Raw genomic sequence first — 14,782 nt, forward strand, 5'->3', positions numbered from 1 at the left:
TTTTCCACCAGTCACAGTCTGTGGGTGATGATGACCTTCTTGACGTAGTGGAAGTGTGTAAAGAGGTGTCCGACGATGAGGAGACACGGTTGTCAGACAGTGGGGAAGTTGTTGTCAGGGCAGGAAGTCCGAGGGGGGAGCAGACTGAGGGATCGGAGGATGATGAGGTGACAGACCCAAGCTGGGTTGAGAGGCCGGGTGAACACAGTGCTTCTGAGACGGAGGAGAGTCCTCGACCAGAACAGGTTGGAAGAGGCAGTGGTGGGGCCAGACGGAGAGGCAGGGCCAGAGCTGGTGCATCAGCGCCAAATGTGTCAACTAGTGAAGCTCCCGTGGCGAGGGCTCTTGCGGCGAGGGCTAGATCTTCAGAAGTCTGGAGGTTCTTTAAGGAAACACCGGATGACCGACGGACTGTGGTGTGCAACATTTGCCAAACCAGGCTCAGCAGGGGTTCCACCACTACTAGCTTAACTACCACCAGTATGCGCAGGCATATGAATGCTAAACACCCCACTCAGTGGCAACAAGCCCGTTCACCTCCGGCCGTGCACACCACTGCTCCTTCCCCTGTGTCAGCTGATAGTCAGCCCCCTGCCCAGGACCCTGCCACAAAAACCCCATCGTCGCCTCCACGATCCTCCACAGCATCCACCAGCGTTCAGCTCTCCATACCCCAGACGCTGGAGCGGAAACGCAAATATAGTGCAACCCACCCGCACGCCCAAGCCCTTAATGTGCACATCTCCAGATTGCTTAGCCTGGAGATGCTGCCCTATAGGCTAGTAGAGACCGAGGCCTTTCGCAACCTCATGGCGGCGGCCGCCCCTCGGTATTCGGTCCCCAGCCGCCACTACTTTTCCCGATGTGCCGTCCCAGCCCTGCACCAGCACGTGTCAGACAACATCACCCGTGCCCTGACCAACGCCGTTTCTGACAAGGTCCACCTGACCACGGACACCTGGACGAGTGCTGCCGGGCAGGGCCACTATATATCGCTGACGGCACATTGGGTTAACTTGGTGGAGGCTGGGACCGAGTCTGACCCTGGGGCTGGTCATATACTGCCGACGCCGAGGATTGCGGGGCCTACCTCGGTCCAGGTGTTTCAGGCCTACTATGCCTCCTCCTCCTCCCACCCCTCCTCCACCTCCTCCTCCGAACTACCATCCGTGGGCACGGCGCCATCAGTCGGTAGCTCTAGGCACAGCAGCAGTGCCGTTGCTAAGCGACAGCAGGCGGTGCTCAAACTGCTGAGCCTAGGCGATAAAAGGCACACCGCCCAAGAGCTATTACAGGGCATCACGGCGCAGACTGATCTGTGGCTGGCACCGCTGAACCTGAAGCCAGGCATGGTTGTGTGTGACAACGGCCGTAACCTGGTGGCGGCTCTGCAACTCGGCAGACTGACACATGTGCCATGCCTGGCCCATGTGTTAAATCTGATAGTTCAGCGTTTCCTCAAGACATACCCCAATCTGTCAGATTTGCTCACGAAGGTGCGCCGCATCTAAGCGCATTTCAGGAAGTCCAGCACAGATGCTGCCACTCTCAGGGCAGCGCAGCGCCGCCTCCAACTGCCCGCTCACCGACTGTTGTGCGACGTGCCCACGAGGTGGAATTCAACACTGACCATGTTATCCAGAGTTTACCAGCAGCGCCGAGCCATTGTAGACTGCCAGATGTCAACTTCCACCAGAACTGGTAGTCAGGTCAGTCAGCTTCCTCAAGTCTACAATGAGGAGTGGACGTGGATGTCTGATATCTGTCAGGTGCTGAGTAACTTTGAGGAGTCAACACAGATGGTCAGTGGCGATGCCGCCATCATCAGCCTCACCATCCCGCTGCTTGGCCTGTTGAAAAACTCTCTGATCAGCATGAAGTCGGAAGCTTTGCGCTCGTCACAAGAGACGGGGGAAGAAGATTCCCTTGTTGATAGCCAAAGCACCCTTAGGTCTGTTTCTCAGCGCATATCGGAGGAGGTGGAGGTGGAGGAGGATGAGGAGGAAGAGGAGGAGAATGTTGGCGAGACACAAGAGGGGACCATTGTTGAGTCCTTTACTGTTCAGCGTGTATGGGCAGAAGAAGAGGAGTTGGAGGAGTTGGAGGAGGAGGAAATGGACAGTCAGGCCAGTGAGGGGAGTGAATTCTTACGCGTTGGTACTCTGGCGCATATGGCAGATTTCATGCTAGGCTGCCTATCCCGTGACCCTCGCGTTCAAAGAATTTATTCCAGCACCGATTACTGGGTGTTCACTCTCCTGGACCCACGGTACAAGCAAAATCTTTCCACTCTCATCCCTGCAGAGGAAAGGAGTGTGAGAATGCATGAATACCAGCAGGCCCTGGTGCACAAGCTGAAACAGTATTTCCCTTCTGACAGCGCTAGCGGCAGAGTGCGTAGTTCTGCGGGACAAGTAGCGAGGGAGAGTAGGCGAGCAGGCAGCTTGTCCAGCACTGGCAAGGGTATGCTTTACAAGGCTTTTGCCAGCTTTATGTCACCCCAGCAAGACACTGTCACCTGTCCCCAGTCTCGGCAGAGTAGGGCTGATCTTTACAGAAAGATGGTGAGGGAGTACGTAGCTGACCATACCATCGTCCTAAATGATCACACAGCTCCCTACAACTACTGGGTTTCAAAGCTGGACATGTGGCACGAACTGGCGCTGTACGCCTTGGAGGTTCTTGCCTGCCCTGCCGCTAGCGTCTTGTCCGAGCGGGTTTTCAGTGCAGCTGGTGGCATCATCACCGATAAGCGTATACGCCTGTCGACTGACAGCGCTGACAGGCTGACGCTTATTAAGATGAATAAAGCCTGGATTTCTCATAATTTCCAATCTCCACCAGGTGAAGGAAGCTCAACCTGAATAATTGATCCACTCCTCCTCCTCCTCATTTTCCTCCTTCTCCTCCTCTTTGTACAGTAAAGCAGAGGAAACTGGCTATTTTTTGACAGGGCCCACTGGCTCTTGCTATAGTACTTTATGCATTTAATTTTTCTGGAGGGCCACCGACCCGGTCCTCTGTTTTAAACAATTTTTGGGAGTGCCACATACAGGCACTCAATCTATTCAATTTTTCTGGAGGGCCACCGACCCGTTCCTCTGTTTTAAACAATTTTTGGGAGTGCCACATACAGGCACTCAATCTATTCTATTTTTCTGGAGGGCCACCTACCTGCTCCTCTGGTTTGAAAACTTTTTGGGACTGCCACATACAGGCACTCAATCTATTCTATTTTTCTGGAGGGCCACCTACCTGCTCCTCTGGTTTGAAAACTTTTTGGGAGTGCCACATACAGGCACTCAATCTATTCTATTTTTCTGGAGGGCCACCTACCTGCTCCTCTGGTTTGAAAACTTTTTGGGACTGCCACATACAGGCACTCAATCGATTCCATTTTTCTGGAGGGCCACCTACCTGCTCCTCTGGTTTGAAAACTTTTTGGGACTGCCACATACAGGCACTCAATCTATTCTATTTTTCTGGAGGGCCGCCTACCTGCTCCTCTGGTTTGAAAACTTTTTTGGAGTGCCACATACAGGCACTCAATCTATTCTATTTTTCTGGAGGGCCACCTACCTGCTCCTCTGGTTTGAAAACTTTTTGGGACTGCCACATACAGGCACTCAATCGATTCCATTTTTCTGGAGGGCCACCTACCTGCTCCTCTGGTTTGAAAACTTTTTGGGACTGCCACATACAGGCACTTAATCTATTCTATTTTTCTGGAGGGCCACCTACCTGCTCCTCTGGTTTGAAAACTTTTTGGGACTGCCACATACAGGCACTCAATCTATTCAATTTTTCTGGAGGGCCACCTACCTGCTCCTCTGGTTTGAAAACTTTTTGGGACTGCCACATACAGGCACTCAATCTATTCAATTTTTCTGGAGGGCCACCTACCTGCTCCTCTGGTTTGAAAACTTTTTGGGACTGCCACATACAGGCACTCAATCGATTCCATTTTTCTGGAGGGCCACCTACCTGCTCCTCTGGTTTGAAAACTTTTTGGGACTGCCACATACAGGCACTCAATCTATTCTATTTTTCTGGAGGGCCACCTACCTGCTCCTCTGGTTTGAAAACTTTTTGGGACTGCCACATACAGGCACTCAATCTATTCAATTTTTCTGGAGGGCCACCTACCTGCTCCTCTGGTTTGAAAACTTTTTGGGACTGCCACATACAGGCACTCAATCTATTCAATTTTTCTGGAGGGCCACCTACCTGCTCCTCTGGTTTGAAAACTTTTTGGGACTGCCACATACAGGCACTCAATCTATTCTATTTTTCTGGAGGGCCACCTACCTGCTCCTCTGGTTTGAAAAATTTTTGGGACTGCCACATACAGGCACTATCCAAATTAAATTGTCTCCATAGCAGCCTCCACACGTTGTCTCCATTGCTACCTCCAAAAGTCGTCCATATAGCTGCCTCCATACATCGTCCCTTTATCAAACGAGGTGTGTCAGGCAGAAATTTGGGTTGTTTTCATGGATTCCACATCAAAGTTGTTAACTTTGTCGCCACCCAGCTGTGTTATCCACAAAATATACTAATAAACTTTTATCATTTACCAATATTATTTCAGCGCTTCTTGCGCATCTGTTTACATTCCCCTCACCCGCCATATCCTAAACTTATAAGAACGCTACTACACTTGATCTTATACAAAAGGTTCTTAGAAGTGCTGTTTGGGGAGTAGCCTAGAGACAGGGGCTTGGATTGGCGAAAGCTCGCCTGGCAGCGGAGCGCCAACTCCATGCCAAGATCCAACTAACATAGTTTTAACTGCAGCACCTTTAATCTACTACTAGTTCACTGCCTCCATACATGGTCCCCTTATCAAACGAGCTGTGTCAGGCAGAATTTTGGGTTGTTTTCATGGCTTCCATGTTAACTTTGTCGCCACCCTGCTGTGTAATCCACAAAATATACTGGCAAACTTTTATCATGTACCGATATTATTTGAGCGCTTCTTGCTCACCTCCTTTGGTTCCTCTCTGCCACCCATTGGTTTGAAGCCTGAGTCCATTTAGGGTATGTCGCCATGCCACTCTCTAGCCTGCTGCCGCTGCCTCTGCATGCCGTCCCCTATAGTGTCAGGGTCAATTATTGCATGTTTTAGATGCTATCTAGCTTCATTCTGTCACTCTGTCATGGCCATGCTGTTGCCCATAATTTTGGCATAATGGTGCGATTAAGCAGCCTTAGAGGCATCCATGCATGCTGCCCCTGCTGTTTCCTGTCCATTTCCGTGGTGTTTCCATCCTTTTCTGAGGTTCCCAGGTGTTTGGCCAAGCTTCCCTGTGCAGAGCCTTGGTCCCCTTGAAAAATGCTCGAGTCTCCCATTGACTTCAATGGGGTTCGTTATTCGAGACGAGCACTCGAGCATCGGGAAAAGTTCGTCTCGAATAACGAGTATCCGAGCATTTTAGTGCTCGCTTATCTCTAATAAAGATCTAAGTTATTAGACACTATGCCCTCCAGCACACAATCGTTGGTTTTCCACAATCTACGGCTGTCATGGCCGTTTTTGTGGGCTGCGTGTAATCCATATATACCTCGTTTCACAGCTGTATGTCCGCAAAGTTGGTCTGTGCGTAATCCATGTTTTCTAGAAAGGCAGTGTTTGAGCAAAGGCCTAGTACAAGCTTAAGTAATTTGTCTTTTTTCACAACCCCATTGATTTGGATTGGGCATGCTCTGAGTTTTCCTCACAGGCACCAGCTTCAGCCACGGTGATGAGGAATCCTCAATAATGAGCATGATCCCATAGTAATACATGGAGCTGTGAGACAGCCACAAAAAAAAAAAAAAATGGGCATAGCACCTGAGGAACAAATGATCGTGTGCATATTGCTTATAATAGAAATATAGGGGAAAAACAAATAGAACACAGAAAATGTACCATTAATTCAGTCGATTAGAAGAATTACTTTTATTAGCTCAAAGTTGAACACCATAAAAAGAAACACAAAAATGTTTTATGTGATTAAAAAATCTTAACTTGGTTAATCATGTGTAATGTAATGTAAAGTATCTGCATGCATTGCTTTATTTTGATGTTTCTTATTTTCTTCCAATTTTTGGTTGATCATAAGTAAGTGGTGCAAATGGCAGCTAATGTACTTTTGTGGACCCCATGCCCCCCATCCCAGGCCATGCAATACATTATGTGACATCATATGAATCATATGACATACATGTTAACCCGATTCTGATGGTCCACTGTCTTTTGATGGCGAGCATTGCTATCTATGCGGTGAATGCTGGAGCTACTCACGGACACGTGATTGCCCTGTGGACATGTGATTGCCGGCTACGAAAGACTTAAGCAGAGATGTTTTTCCCCCACATGGGGTTATTTTCCTCGCTAACTTAACTTTTATAGATGCCCCAGTTACAGTGTTAAATGTGTAAGGTAAAAAAAAACTAAAAACAAACAAAATGTAATTTTATCACCAAAAACTGGGAAAACCTATTGACTTGACATAAGCCGAGGGTGGGAAATGCATTGGTCACAGTCTCCCAGTATACAGCCACCAAGCCTCCAGTAGTATACAGCCAGCCCCCTTTAGAATATATACAGCCAGCCTCCTTTAGTAAACAGCTTTCCCCCTGTAGTATATAGCCAGCCAGCCCCCTTAGTATACAGCCAGCCCCCTTTAGTAGCCAGCCAACCCCTCTTAGTAGCCAGCCAGCTCCCTTTATTAGCCAGCCAGCCCCCTTTAGTAGCCAACCCCCTTTATTAGCCAGCCAGCTCCCTTTATTAGCCAGTTGGCCCACAGTTTGCCCAGCACTTAAAAAAATAAACTTACAGATGACGCCATAGTATGATCTAGCTGGCAGAGCGCAGTGCCGCGTCTCTGCCGGCTGTTACAGCAGACAGAAGAGGAGCTGCGGGGACCCAAGCATCGCAGAGAAGACAGTAGAGGAGCCGCGCTTAGTGTCAGGGAACCGCACCGAGCATTGAGGGCGCCAGAAGATGAGTATGTAAGTTTATTTTTTTTATTAACTCATGTGTAAGTCTTCTTTTACACTTTTTTGTAACTTTAACCACCACCCCCAAACAATATGCTCTTACATTTGTTAATTGTTCAACTAGTCCAATGAAGGAATTTAACAATGTGTCTGAGGTTCTGCCAATTTCAAAACTAGAAAATGCTATTTTTTTGCCGTACCTGATTTATCGTTGTAATGATATTTCTCAGAGCAGTACAGGCGGTCCCCTACTTAAGAGCACCCGACTTACCCCTAGTTACAAACGGACCTCTGGATGTTGGTAATTTACTGTACTTTAGCCCTAGGCTACAATAAACAGCTATAATAGTTATCACAGGTGTCTGCGGTTAAACTTTATTGTTAATCCTGGTTCTGATGACAATCCAACATTTTTAAAATCTAATTGTTACAGAGACCAAAAAAAAATTTGGCTGGGGTTACAGTTTTAAACAATACAGTTCCAACTTACATACAAATTCAACTTAAGAACAAACCTACAGAACCCATCTTGTACGTAACCCGGGGACTGCCTGTATAAGGTTCTTACTTTAGACCTAGGGCCACATGTATCACTTTTGTCCGCCTAAGTGTAGTAGTTGCGCCTAAATTCTGCCTAAAGTTTAGGCACAATTTTGGCGCAGTTTCAGCGCAATGTTAGATTTGGGCACTTACATGTGATCCTGCTACAAGCTCCTCTCTGCTTCTCCCACATCCCAGAATGAAGATAACACTCACAGCAGCACCTAGGTGTGTGACTCCCAGCACCCAGTGATCTCCTCAGCAGTGGCTTCTCCTGGAGGGGATCATTTGGAGCTGATCACCAGTGTGATCATTCTGCTACACAAGGGACACTTGTCTGTACTATCTGCAACATTCTGCAAACTTTACTTGCTCTTGCTCTGAGCTGAGGATTTTGCAAAATGTTTTGTAAATAGAAGTTGATGAACTGTAAATAGAGTCTGCAGGCAGTTTATGTAATGTCTGTACTAGTCTCTGCAGTGTCTGCTGCTGGGTATGAGCTGCTCTACACAGGGGCTCAGTGTCTGCAGTGTCTGGCTGAGCTCTGCTGCTGGGGATGAGATGCTCTGCACAGGGGCTCAGTGCTTACTTCTTAGTTAACGCCACCTTGGGCTGGAGTGTTTTTGCACCCGTTTTTCCACCTGAATGAAAAGTCACAAGTAATGAATATCATAAGGCGCAACAAAACATCTGGATTGGTAGGATAAATGAGGGAAATATGGTTATATTTGGTGCGCGGCTAGTTTGGCTTTTAATTGCAAAAATGGCGCAAAAACTGTGCGCCAGTATGAAAAGGCGCAAAAACAACAGAAAAAACAAGTGATACATTTGGCCCCTAGTTTTAGTTAGTCTAAGCTGTGCTCCCATATTTTTGACGCAGGGACTATTTACCCCAGGCCACACCCTTTTTTTGTAAAGGCCATGTTTTGAAGGCCATTCCCCCAAGTTGGAAATTTGCCAAAAAAAGGTCTAAAAGCCTTGATAAATGTGGTACGGGGCATTTTAGGTCCAAATTTTTCAGTTCTTTTAGAAATTAGCCCTGAAACCTATCAGCACAGCACCTTGTAGCTATTTCCATCAATGAGAAACACAGTGGTTATTTATTTCTTTACCTGGTGTAGTAATCTTGAAACTTCTAAAACTGCTAATTAGCTTGAGATTACAACTAAGGTTGATTTCTGCAGTGGCATCTTCAGCATTTGACGCACATAAATGCATTGTACAAAGCTGCGTTTCATAGGTAACATGTGAAACTACCAGATAAGTCCCAACCCCAGCAATGTTGTCTGCAACACTGGCTCTGCACTCATGGACCGACAACGACAATGTAAAACTGCTAGACAGCAGTATTATTTCACTAATCATAGAGCCATATTCCATAGAGCTCCAATCAGTCACAGATTGGCCCATATATATTAACCCTTTTGCGCATGTACATGTACATTGGGAAATCCAGTCAGTTTCTATATCCCAACGTACATGTACATCTCAGCTATCGCCTGGGCTCAGTAGCAGGGCCGTGTGATCGCTGCATGAGCTCGGCTGTATGTGAAAGCTGGGCTCCCGCACTAATAGTTAGAATTGCGATATTCACATAACGAAAATAAGTGCCGGCACCAGCTCACGCTGAGCTGGTGCACGGCATTTGCAGCTTAGAAGCATGATTGGAAGTGTTAGGTTTCCTTTAAAGGGGAAAAAAATGACAAAATGCTTTAACATCCGGGTTCAAAACAGGATACTAATGGGTTATATTTTTTCTCAATTATTTAACTCTAATTTGTGATATTTAGTGTATTTGGTCTTATGAACATGATTACAGGCAGTCCCCGGGTAACATACAAGATAGGGACTGTAGGTTTGTTCTTAAGTTGAATTTGTATGTAAGTCGAAACTGTATATTTTATCATTGTAGTTCCCGACAATTTTTTTTTTTGCCCCAGTGACAATTGGAGTTTCACATTTTTTTGCTGTAATAGGACCAAGAATTATCAATAAAGCTTAATTGCAGACAATTTTAAGCTGATTATTGCAATCTGGGACTATTTTAAAGCATCCAGAGAGCTTCACCAGAGGTCACAGTGGGCAGAGGGGTCCGTCTGTAACTATGGGTTGTCTGTAAGTCGGGTGTCCTTAAGTAGGGGACCGCCTGTATTGGAAAAAAAAAAAAAAAAGATAAGTAGATCTTTTCACATTTTTATGAATGGCCCAAATTGTTCCATAGGAGGTAAAAAACCCCCACAAAAAACAAATGATGAAAAAACCTGAACAAAACCCACGGAATACAAGTTCTAGTTCAGCTGTGATGACAAAAATTTTAAAGGTTATGGATCTTTAAAGATGAGAGTGAATTATGTCACAATAAATTCTAGGGACAGAACAGAATGCAACAGAGCTAATTTGTAATGTATTTTTTTCTCTCATATTTATTCAGCAACTCCAGAATGTCAGCCTGTATGTAAATGGTCAGAATGGTTTGACGTCAGTCATCCCGCAAGAGAACCTAATGGAGGAGATTTTGAAACCTATGAAAACATTAAGACGGCTGGATTTAAATTGTGTGAGGGGAATATAAGACCTGAGAGCATTGCATGCAGAGCAGTGGATAACCCAAATATATCCCTAGAACAGATAGGACAGGTGGTGACCTGCAATGTCTCTATTGGACTCGTCTGCAACAATAAGGATCAGGCAAAAGTCTCAGAGTTGTGCCTCGACTATGAGATCCAAATATTATGCTGCAATCCTTTACCTGATTATTGTTATGCTACAACCCTTGAACCTCCTACAAAATCTATGACGACCACATCTACACCTCCAACAACCTCCGGGTCTACAGCTACCCCTGCCAGTTTTCCAACTACTATTACATCATTGACCACATCTACAAGTAAGTAACAAAGAGTAATTCACATGAGTGGGATTATTGCAGTTATTAGGGCTGCAGGCAGCCCTAAACCCCTGATGACGCCAGTATCGGCGAAACATGTCGGGAGGGTCTGGTTGAGCAGAATGTTTTAAATAGCAGTGGACAGTGCTTAGGAAAATGCCAAAAAGGGCTTGCTATATATAGGTTAGCCTGCACTTGTTAGCCTCTCAGTTAGACAAAACGGAGAGGTCTTTCATATAATAGGAAGAGTTGGGAGAAATCTATGAACATTTCTTACCCACTTTTAGATGCTCACTTCAGCATCTGTTGCTATAAGAAAGGGAACTGATAACCCCCTCCAGCATTAGTTGTATATGCACATTCGTTCATGGAGTCGCTTAATGCTGCTGCACTTTTGTTTTCCAGCTACTGATCACTGTGCCTTTTAACAAACTTTAGTCCAGTTGTTCTTTAATTGAAACCGAATAAAAGTTACATTTTAATATTTGTCCCCTGGTGGTTTACAGGTAATATTGGTTGCATGCCGGGCGACTATGGGCTCTTTCTACGACAGATTTCTGGTGCAAATTATGACCCAATATGGAACAATTTAGCAATTTTAGTAAATAGTTACTATGTGTGTAACCTGTATAGTGGCTGATGTATTGCAGGCATCCACACTAACTACATCAGCATAGAAATACTTGTAGCTGTTTTCATGACCCATTTATTTCTGGGCCTCTTTATCTTGACACTAATGGGGTTGATTTCCTCACCACCAAACGCAGCATTGGGTAATATGTCACTTGCTGCAGATGCTCATGAATGTGCTTGACCCATGAAAATAGACCCATGTATTGGTCAGATCCCATGGACTGAGCGCAGAAAAGTGGACATGAGTTATTGCATCATAGAGAAATATAATGCAAGGAGTCCCTGTCTGCCGTCCAAACAGTGGAGCCGACGCAGACACTGTAACATCATAATAAATAATAGTATGTATTGCCCCTATGAAGAATTAAGATCCCCATACTAAATGATATATTTTTCCAATTTAATGATTTATTATGGAGGAGTCTCAGTTTAATAGAGATAAAATATATATTATTCATCATGTTCAATTTATTCATCAAATTATTAAAGGGGCAACATTAATTATGATTTTTTATCGCCCAAAATATGAAATTTCTCAAATTGTGACCTTAAAAACAACAGTTCATCCTCCTTATCACTTACACTAACCCATAATATGGAAAAACGTTATAAATGCGGTCATTTCTAGCAAATGTTAAATACAGTTAATTTTCTGTTCAAACTAATAAGCCTGAATACTGATATTATGAAAATTATTATAGCTGTCACCATACTACTCAGCAGGAATCAACCACACATTTACATTGGTGGCAGGAAGGGGGCTATTCATATTTCTGGGCTCTAGCAGTGATCACACATTGCATCCCCCACATGGAAATCTGCAAGCAAATCTTCATAAAAATCGCAATACAGATGACAGTAATCCAGATGAAATGTGCATTGAAAATACATGTTGAATTTCTATGCACTTATATGCAGATTTACTGTATTTGCATAAGAGTCTAGATTGTGTTAAATGAACCAAAGGGTGTTTTTTATGTTGGTATTATGGACATTTTGATGAGCAAATCAGACTTTTTATGTCGGTTCTCATTAAATTTTGTAGAAATCTACTGATCTTATAAGTACCTTTATCCTCTGAACATTTGCGACTTCTGCAAGACAGATCACTTAGATCAGTGTCATTGTCAGGCATGACACAAGCCGACACCTGGGACTGGAGTCTAAGCGGTACCCGGTTTTCACCAGAGCCCGCCGCAAAGCGGGTTGGTCTTGCTGCGGCTTGGTACCACCAGGTCGTTCCACAGGTGCAACTTATCCGCGGTGGCAGCCAAGGGCGTGGTCGGAGACAGTCAGATGGTAAAGGCAGGCTGCAACGGTTCCAGGTCTGGGACGGAGCAGGAGGTCAAGGCAGGCACCGTAGGAGCGTGAAAGGGAACAGGTGCGGGGTCACAATGGGGAATCCAATCACAAGCACTAGGCACAGTACAAAGCTTTCTCGACGGCATATAGTATAAAGATCCGGAAGGGAATGCTGGGAGATGCAGTGCTTTATCCATTTCCTGAAAAGGGCCAGCACCAATTAGTGATTCGCTGGCTCTTTAAATACTCTGACGCTGGTGCGCACCCCTGAATATGTTGCGCCCTCCACATATAACAATAATACTGTGTAAATTATGATAAATATTATATAACATCAACAAATAGAATTCCCTGGATAAAAGCATGTTATGTGACCAATAAATAAGAATAGTTACTACCCCTTCCTCTTTAATTAAAGGGGTATTCCTACTTCCTCCAAATATTGTTTCTACAATGAAAATGTATACAATTTTCCAATATAGTTTATTTATCAATTCCTCACAGTTCTCTAAATCTCTGCTTGCTGTCATTCTATAAAAAGCTTCCAGAAATCTAAAACAAGGTCACAGAGGTGCACGGCTCGTTATATCACACAGCTCTGATTACTCTCTGTGATATAATGAGCCGTGCACCTGTGTGACTATGGTCAGATTTCTGTCCACAGGAAGTAAACATAGAAGCTTTCTATAGAATGACAGCAAGATCTAGAAAATTGAGGAATTGCTGCAAAAGTATGTTGAAAAATGCATACATTTTCATCATGCAAACAATAACAATGATTTGTCTTAAAGGTGTTTTTTTCCCGAACAAAAATTAGGCCTTATCCACGGGATCTGTTTTCACATATTGTGAAAGCGAGGGGTCCGATGGGTACCCACGTACCTCCATTGGACCCCTTGTCGCTCTGTCAGAGTAAAGGAGCAGACGGCCGCGCATGACCGTTCAGCTCCATTAATCTCTATGGAGCAGACGGAAATTGCAGAGCGCGGCGCTAACCGGGATAGGTCCTAACTTTTGTTAATGGGAAAAACCCTTTAATGAGAAAACCCCTTTAACTATTCTAAATACAGTCACCCTGTCTGTATTAGAACACACTGGGAAAGAATAAGTTTTATGCCCCCGTAATTATTAATATAATTAATATATAATACCCCATTTAATTATTGCTCCCTAATCAGGAATGCTATTTATTATATTGCCCATGAAGTTATCCTTATTACGTAAATAGCTCTCACCGTGGTAAATAAAATTAATACATATCATACAAATATTCAAAAGCAGAGCGCGTCTCAAATACAGATAAATAGAAAATCAGGGTCATTTACTGCAATTATTAACGCGCCTAACGGAAAAGCCACAAAGGTGGACTGAAAAGGAGACGCAAAGTAAATGGCAAAATGGTGTCATGCAAGAGGGAACGAGGCATTGGTAGGCAGAGAAGATAGTATGCTGGGAGAAATGGTAGAGGGAACCCAAGATATGGCGAAAGGAATTTCTCTTTCCAATGTTTTTATTCAGTCACACAGGTAAAATGTACAAATCTACAATTGGCGTATATGTTAGACTCATTTTACATTAAAAGGTGTCACATGAAAATTTATGATATAACCATACAGAAGAAAATATAATTTTCTAACAACAATCAACTAATTGGTGCCAGAAATATTCCAGGAACAACATATATACTTTATTGTATATACTCTATGTATTATGTATATGGAATATGGACACAGGGCATCAGTATCAGAAGGGCTCAGGTCTAGCATCCATCAGGGTTAAATCCTGTTCTTTTGTACCAGGGGCCCCATGTTTTATAGTGGTTCTTAAGGGTTCTTGAAGTTCTTTACAACCCTTGAGAAAGCAATTTCTGATACCGCTGTAGATAAAATTTTGACGGCAATTGATAAATGTAATTAATTTGTGTCTGATTTATGTATAATCAACAATTATTGGACATAGCAAAATATATAACAGTACAATACAAGGAATAAAAGAAAAAGATGATTGTACAAGGCAGATCACGCAGGATCCGGAATATTATAAACATTTGGTAATGGTAGGTTATACATTAGAGGTTGGAACTAATTTGTATTCCATTGGATAAGAAGCCCTAAGGTGCTGTCTTGTACAGAATAGCTATTACAATATGGCCAACATGGCCGCATAAAGAAAGAGAGGATATAAACAGACTAACATGTACATATAATAGAAGAAAAAAGGAAACGAGAAGGAGAGGGGGGGGGCACAAGGGGGAGGGAAAGGTGCTTGAAAAGGAGGGGGTGGGTACAGGGGGTGAAGGACCTCTAAGACCGAGTTCCAGCGAGTAAGGGGGGGCTGTGACACGTGCCTGCTTATGATAGAAGATCGTGGAGTTCCTGAGAACTCGAGAATGTATCCCATGGGATCCAAGCCGCGTTCACCTTGCCCGGGTCTGCT

At 44.4% G+C, this 14,782-nt stretch overlaps 1 protein-coding gene across 1 annotated transcript in view; it reads left to right on the forward strand.

Moving 5' to 3' along the window:
- Positions 1–14,782, forward strand: part of LOC140070235 (uncharacterized) — a 178,631-nt gene that overhangs the window by 49,595 nt on the left and 114,254 nt on the right. Inside the window, exon 11 of the mRNA XM_072116590.1 lies at positions 9,956–10,411. Coding sequence (XP_071972691.1) covers positions 9,956–10,411 — 456 coding nt within the window. The remainder of the gene's footprint in view (positions 1–9,955; positions 10,412–14,782) is intronic.

The sequence above is a fragment of the Engystomops pustulosus genome, chromosome 7 (assembly GCF_040894005.1).
Source record: "Engystomops pustulosus chromosome 7, aEngPut4.maternal, whole genome shotgun sequence".
Lineage (NCBI taxonomy): Eukaryota > Metazoa > Chordata > Amphibia > Anura > Leptodactylidae > Engystomops > Engystomops pustulosus.